General features: G+C 43.9%; 1 protein-coding gene across 2 annotated transcripts; it reads left to right on the forward strand.

Moving 5' to 3' along the window:
* Positions 1-836: 836 nt before the first annotated feature.
* LOC114661791 (gap junction beta-2 protein-like) lies at positions 837-7,721 on the forward strand. 2 transcript variants are annotated; one of them, XR_007936435.1, is made up of 3 exons: positions 837-1,064; positions 6,275-7,079; positions 7,152-7,721. XR_007936435.1 is itself a non-coding variant. In XM_028814989.2 (2 exons), the coding sequence occupies exon 2, from the start codon at positions 6,288-6,290 to the stop codon at positions 7,020-7,022; it is 735 nt and encodes a 244-aa protein (XP_028670822.1). In that variant the 5' UTR covers positions 837-1,064; positions 6,275-6,287; the 3' UTR covers positions 7,023-7,721. The 2 variants fall into 2 exon arrangements, 1 of the variants encoding a protein (XP_028670822.1); XM_028814989.2 differs by having other exon boundaries at positions 6,275-7,721.
* The last annotated feature ends 264 nt before the right edge of the window (positions 7,722-7,985 follow it).

A 7,985-nucleotide genomic window follows, 5' to 3' on the forward strand; every position in this document is an offset into this window, starting at 1 on the left:
AATGTTTCTTGTCGAAATGTTGCCAATTCTAATAGAAACTGCCCTTTCTTCTCTAGTTTCTCTGCGTTCCATGACCAGTCCAACCTGTCATTAAGGTGGATCCCAAAGTACTTATAGGAGTGGACCACCTCTACACCTACTCCCTGAAATGTGACCGCCCATAGAGGCTCTTTATTGCATTGGAAACCAGTAACCAATTCCTTGGCTTTGTGGGTATTAAGATTCTTTGCACCAAGAAACAAAGTTCTTCCCCTGACTCCTCTCCTTTTCCTCGTCCCCTTTATCAATCTACCCAGTAAGTGCAGAACCATCTGAGAATATCTGGAAAGAGACCTGACTTGCTGTTATATTTATAGGCGTAGGTGTACAGAGTGAAGACAAAAGCAGACAGGCCTGTTCATGTGGTGCTCCAGTGTTGCTCTCAAAGTCCTTTAGCCTCACAAACTGATAGTCTGTTTAGCTTTAAAATTAAATTTACTCAGATGGTTTGCACAAGGAGTGTCTTTACAGGCATGGAGATGAAGCGTCCAATGAGATCAGTCGTAAAGCATTCGTCTTTAACACACTGACTGGACCCATCTACACAGCAACTAAGCTGTATGAGGCGTGCAAGAGCCCAGGAGTAGAGTGGCTGTCGCTTTAAATGACTTGAAGGTATCTCATCCTGAGTGATTCAATCTCACTCGGGCATCACATCTGAGCATACAGTAGAGTAGGTAGCATAGAAATTTGACTAGAGGCGTCACTTAGCCACTAAACGGCAGACTGTCTGAATGCTGACTGGAGCACAAAAGGCTCTGCAATCTGATAGGCCAGGGAGGAGCTCCGTTGGAACAACACCTGCCTCTTTTACCTGTCAAACAGGTATGTCTACTCTGACCACAACTAGGAAGGCGACACCTCTTCTACCCTCCTGTAGCCCAGCTTCTCAGCTCCTTCTTGCACTCGCCTGTGCCAGTCTACAGGTATCTGAATACGCGATTCCTGTCAGAATGGTACAATGAGGAGAAGAAGCGACAGACTAAGAAGGACAAATCTCTGACGAGTTGCACCAGGAGGGCAAGGTAAGGATTTGCTTAGACATGCCTGTTTCCACAGTGGGAAGGGAGTTAAGTGGCATGACATGGTTGTGAAGAAACGGCTGCTCCCCGGTGTGCAAGTAAGTCTCAGCGAGTGAATGCTAAAGAGAAAGGAATCTGAAGTACTGTCAGGAAATGCGATTTACAGAGATTTGTGGAATTCCTGTCGATAAAATGGAGTGGATTGGTGGGTTGAGAATTTAAGGGAAAAGCTGGCTAATGCTTGGAAAGAATGGAGAGGAAGAACTGTTAGGGAGACGTCAACGTCAAATGTCAGGCTATAGGGGATAATATGTCAAGGCCTGTACGGGTTAGAGAATGGGAACCAGAAAAGATCTAATAGGAGATGAATGGAGGCTATTCTCAGTTATGGTGTGCCAGTATGGGCTTCTGGGAAAATTAATGAGAATATTTTACTGATAGAATCCAAGTGCAGAGTCCTGGAATTCAGATACAATGTCTTTATTGACCAGGATGAGCCCCATTAGGAGCTCCTTGAAAATGCCACTTAGCTGATCTCCTGTTGGTGTTTTGCTGCGAGTGATGAATGAAACCAATGACTTTTGTTTCTGCTATTCTTCGCTTTCATGATCTTGTCTTGCCTAATTTCCATTCTTTTGTAATGTAACGTCTCAAAGAAAAATAACATTTATTAACTGGTGAGTTTTGAAGAAGTACTGATGGCAAAGGGAAACGGTTAAACACGGAAGTGCATGCATGACTAGACACAGGAGACCTGTTAGTCTTCTTAGACGCTTTTTATTTACTGAGAGTCTCCGTCCCTGTGGTCTCATTTGGCAGCAGTCTCTTCTTAAACAAAAAAAGTGTTAAGCCGCCAATCCGTGCAGACAGGGCCACCCGTTTCTGCCCGCATGGCACATGGAGACTGAGCTTTCACTCCAGAAGCGCAAGGTCCTTTCTCTTAGTCATGAATACAAATGAAGGAACAAGTAAATAATATGCAAAAAAGCTGAAACACAAGGGCCTCACAACTGTTAGGCGCATACTTCCAATGGCAGCAGAGGCCTTAAATGGAGCTGCTGAGTAAATTTCAGCAGGAAACTGGACCTCACATTCAGCCCTCTTGGTATTTGTGTTTCCTGGTATTGAAAACAGAGTTTGTCAAAGACCAGAATCTGTGCCATTGAGCCCTCCATTATAGTCTCCACACATCATTTGATCTTTACATTTTCCTGGAAAGTATTACTGTTGATATAATGATCCACCGTGTAGTCCCATAACAAGAAGCAGAAGTAGAAGAAGAGCACTAACTCGTTCCCTTTCTGCCTTAAAACTCTGACACTGAAGACAATCACTCCAAACTTCTAGTAAGCCTCTCCAGTCTGAGTTCTTCTATCTCCCTTCTCACACCACTTTCTACAGCTGATGACCTCGCTCACCAGTCCGTAGTTCCATTAACCTAACTTTTCTTTCAATTACTCACACAGTTTTGAACCAGTAGCCACTGTAGCCTTCCAGGAGCTGAACTTTGAGTTTTAACCTAGTGGATTAGCCCCATAGGAATCTGGTGACTATCCCATCAAGCATCAAGCGTAATCTTTAAAAGGGTGCCAGCCTATCGCAGGGGGAACACACACACACATGTCAGGTTTTAAGAATCGCCAATCAACCTAACCTGCATGTCTTTGGACTGTGAGAAGAAACCAGTCCACCCAGAGGAAACCTATGAGAACATGGGGTGAATTCAACTCAGGTAGCATCCAGGGTAGCTACCATTGCTCCACCCGGCCACCCAGCCACCTTGCCCAGTACAATATTCTCTATGTCTCACTCCAGTCCTACCCCGGGCGTAATTTTCTTCCTCCTTTTCCCCATACTTTGATGAGATTAGCCCACTCTCATGTTCTTCACACCATTCTGTTTAAGATTTTGAACAGTCCTCCTCCTCCTTCTCCTCCTCTCCTTACTGGTCAGACTATGCTGGTAGTACCACAACCTGATAGCTCATAGCTTTTTCTAATCTCCTAATGTTCAGCTCGTTAAAAAGTGTATAGTCTTCCTGTTATATCTTACACTGGTGAGTACTTATTTTGGAAGTATCCTGTACTCCACAGTCCTCACTCCAGTCCATATTGGTTAATCGCAGTCCCGTTGACTTTGTACCGCATCCTGACCCGGCACGATTATAATAGGTGCTAGAGTGGCAGCAAAGAGAAAGAAAAAAAATAAAGAAATGATCCGGGGCGCGAGCGACCAACACAACTTCCCTAATACCCCACCACGAGTACAGAAACATGCCAGCGAATGCAAAGCGGAGTTATAAAAGAATTGTTATTGTCCTGTAAACTGAGGCATTGGACACAACAAACAAGCCCCTATATACATAATACTGCGCTGCAGCGCTCCCCCACCACCCCAGAGACGAATCACGACACAAAACAATTAACAATGTACACCCCTAATACACAAATGTGAAAAACAAATGAATGAAAACCAGTGTCCTTTAAATATTCACTGTTAAACATGATTATTTACAATCTGTGATGGCGAACGATCCGCTGAGCTGTACCTCCTGTTCTGGGAAGCGATACTGCTACTCGGCCCCTTATGTTGGCCCGTCAGGTCCTCTCCCAAATGACTTCACCTCGTTCATAAAAAAAAGGAAAAAACGATTCTGACAGAAATGAATTCGGGTTCACCTAACTTTTTTCCACAAGTTGAGTAGATTTCCCTCTTGCCATTTTGATGGCGTCTCCATCTCCTTTGGCTCTGTGCTCTCTTATCCCCCTTCACCTTTTTCCCGCTACACATTTACATAAGTTTGGCTCCTCCCCGTACAGTTTGTTTGCCCCTCCGAGTCATGTGCTCCCGTCCCCATGTACCATTGGTTTGCCTTACACATTCAGCCATTCCACCCTTAACAGGAATGGGGAAAGGTGCAAACTGCCAGTGACACCCACACATATCCAAGAGAACCGTTTCAATTTTACTACTCACTGTAGTCTACATCAGAATTAGACCAATATATTCTGCTTAAAGATCACTGCTACGATTATCCCTGCTCCATGTTCTCCATCCCTCACCACAGTCTCTAACAGAATTAGCCACCTAATGAATCCATGCTTCAGTCCAATCTCTAGTCCAGTCCATTTCCCTGTATCTGTAATGGTGCTAGTCAAGTCAATTTTTGTTCATGTTTCACTCCAGTCTCTACCAAGATTATCCTGTCCCAGTTTTCTTCCAACTTCAGACATATCTCTAATGGTGATAACCCAATTCCATTTTTTCATACCTCATCACAGTCTCAAAGAGAAGTTGCTCACCACTGATTGCTCAAGGCCTTGTTCCAATGTTTATGTCAGCCCAGTTCATTTTACACTTCACCCGCTATATGTAATGGTCCCAGTCCAGTTTTCTTCATGGCTCCCTCTGGCTTCTACTGGGATTAGCCCCAGTTCAATTTTCTCCATATCTCATTCCAGTCTCTACCAGGATTATCCTGGCTCCAGTTTATTCTATGTTGCCCCTATCTCTGATGGTGCTAGCCCAATCCCATTTTTTTGCTACATCAGCCCTGGCTTTAATGATGTTAGCTCAGTTCCATTTTCTTTATACCTCACCACAGCTTCTAATAGAATTAGCCCACTCCTAATTGCTTCAGGCCTCACCCCTAACATCAGCCCAGCCCAGCCCAGATCATTTATCATCCCTATCTGTAATGTTGTTAACGAAGTCCAATTTTCTCCATGTCTCACTCCAGTCTCTACAAGAATTATGTTGGCCCCATTTTCTTCCTACTTCACCCCTAATGGTGTAATCTCAGTCCTACATTCTGCTTACCTCACCACAGTCTCTAAGAGAATTTGTTCCAGGCCTCACTCCAATCTTTACCCCGGCACACTTATACTATGCTTCCTACTTCACCCTTATCTCTAATGGTGTTGACTAAGCCCAATTTTCTCTATGCCTCACTCCAGTCTCTCCCAGTACATTCATCCATCCATATTTTACAAACCTGGTTATGCAGAGCAGGTTCACATGGTTGTTGTAGCCTATCCCAGCAAGCATCAGGTAGAAGGCAGGAATGATCCCTGGACAAAGCAGCAGTCCATCTCAGGGTGGACACGCACACACGCACACACATCAGAAACCAATTTAGCATTAACAATCCACCTAACGTGAATGTCTTTGGACCGTGGAAGGAAAGTGGAGAACATGTATTCCTCCTAGTTTGGATACAAATAATGCTTGGTGTGTGAATCGTAGTGATAAAACTTTTCCTGGTTACCAAACATTTTGACATCGTGGTCTGATTTTTGATAGACATTCTTATCTTCTAACTGTTCTTTGCTTCTTTTTCTGACTACGTTCATCTCCTAATCCTTTTAGTTAGAGTTCTTCGCCGTCTCTAGCTCTGGGAGAACACACAAAAGCACCAAGAATTTCTGTATATCTGAAATCTCGGATAGCGAAAAATCATTGGAAGTGACCATTGATCCTTCTGCCTCAATGACATCACAAACTGCAACAATTCCAAATCGTCACTGAGGCAACAAATTAACAAATGGTGGCATCCATAAAAACAATGTAATGATGCTGATGATGTTTATATTAAAACGTCTTCAGTAAATGCAAGAATGAGAAAACCAACCCAGAAAACATATGCAGTAAAAGCACTAAGGGTGAAGGAAATTTTAAATATTTAAAAATTTAAAGGGACAGGAAAATTGAATATGAAACATCATTATAATAATAACATAAAAATCAAAAACAAAATCAATAATATTTTTGAAAACATTATTGAAAAGCAATCGAAAAATCAAACAAAAGGAAAACGCACTGGAGACGGGACTAGGACTCTGTCTGAACCCTAACATTCCCCATGATTATGATACCATTTTAGCTCTCACCAATTTCTTCCTTTGGTATAAATTAGATTTTTCTTCTCACATGTGCACCCCTTCTCTAAAAACTATCTGCATGAAATATCATTTAATGCTCTCGTCCACTAAGGTAGAGCAATAGTAATGGTAAATTGGAGATGAAGCTTCAGTAATGTGGGCCTACAAATTTCCTTTTGGGGTAATAAGGTCTGCCTACCTACCTACCTACTTATCTACCTACCTACCCAATGCTAGATGCCAGTATGAACCCGTGCCAGTCCTTTCTAGCCTGACTGAGACCTGCTATCTTAGTTCTTTATCTCATTCTAAAATTATGTATTCCTTTCATAGGTTGAGAAGAACGATGGCGGCAATTGTAACAGGCTTGATCCCAATTCTCAGAACTGCTGTTGAGGCCTCCACGGACTACACAGGTCGGACACTATGGTTTGGATTTCTAACCATCCGCTTGGTCACTCTCTACATTTCGGAGATGCCCTGGGGGAAGCTGGATTCAGATTTTAGCTGTAACGTGACCTACACAGACTTTTGCCACAAGTCCTGTTTCAACCAGCACTTTAACTTGCCTATGGTCAGTCTGTGGAACTTCACCTACATCCTCTTTGCCATCTCGGTCCTCCTCATGGAGCTCTTTGCCTCCCAGTTGCGGCACAACCTAATCAAAAAGCGACTGAGGAAGGACCCCACCGAAGATCTGGATGTCCACATTACTATCACAGGGGTCAAAGGCCATGACCTGGCCAACAAAGATATGATGATTGATTTCCACAGAAGGAAAACTGTCCTCTGCCTCTACCTTATGACCGTTTTCCTAAGGATTGCCATTGAAGCAGTCTTCCTCACTATCCTGATCTTCTGGCAGCTGCCCAAGGTGGACGGGGAGCCTTTTCTGTGCCAAACAGAGCTGTGCCCAGGACCGTACATCTGTATTGTTCGAGCTAGTCCTGAAAAGCAAATGTCCATCTACACACTTGTCTTTATCTCCGGCATGATACTTCTCACCAATGTGGTGTTCTTTCTCTATTCTGTGTGTCACTACTTGATTTTAGGGAGGAGCGGACCACCAAGTCCAGTTTAACCGTAAATATTTTGAAGTTTTGAATTTTCAGAATCAAAGGAAACCCGCAAAGCCAAGGTTGCATGGAAGAATATGGTTTATCTTGTTACCTCCAATGTTTCACAGCATGCCGTCCAGAGTAGAACCCAGAGGAGTGCATGTTATGTGGTGGTCAAAGCAGTTCACAGGTTCAGTCACAATTTTTCAAATTCGTAAGTACAGTAGCCAAAGAGAAAGTGATTAACATGACACCCACCATACCCTTGGTCATCCAATCAATGGCAGGTAAAAACCCTTCTCCTGTGATGACCATCACGTAGGAAAATTAAGTTTATGAGAAAAGTTAGAACATGTGAGGTCCATCTGACCTACCATTTATGTATGCTGGACGAGGCAGTAGATGGGGGGGTCATGAGACCACTGGAAAGGGGTGTGTGACGCTCCCGATATCTCTGCAAAATGACAAAGGTCCAAGTCTTTAGAGTCCTGGTGCTCCCTGTTTTGCTATATGGTTGTCCAGTGACTTGAGATGATGACTGGACTCATTCATGTGTGTCTCTTCAGAGAATCCTTGGGTACCATTGGTTTGACTTTGTGCTGCGCATGGAGTCCTGAATGAGGCACATGACCTGCATTGTGAGGGAGTGTCAGTTGCGGCGCTACGGCCATGTGGCTCAATTCCCCAGAGGGTGATCTAGCTCATTATTGAGGACCCCAGCAGATGAACTAGGCCAATGGGACGCCCACGCTAACACCTGGCTGTAGCAGATAGAGGGTCATTTCCAGATGGTGGGACTAGTCCTCGTGTCTGCCTGGGGGGCTGCCAACCAGGATCCTGAGATGTTTTGTCATGTGGTGGGTGCGGCAATGCGCTAAAACAGTGCAGGATCCCCAACCTGACCTGACCTGACCTGACGAGTGAAATTCCATTAAGTATCCATTAAGATGGCCAAGGTCTTTCTGAGATTTTCAACATCATTTCAA

The sequence above is a fragment of the Erpetoichthys calabaricus genome, chromosome 12 (genome assembly GCF_900747795.2).
Source record: "Erpetoichthys calabaricus chromosome 12, fErpCal1.3, whole genome shotgun sequence".
Classification (NCBI taxonomy): domain Eukaryota; kingdom Metazoa; phylum Chordata; class Cladistia; order Polypteriformes; family Polypteridae; genus Erpetoichthys; species Erpetoichthys calabaricus.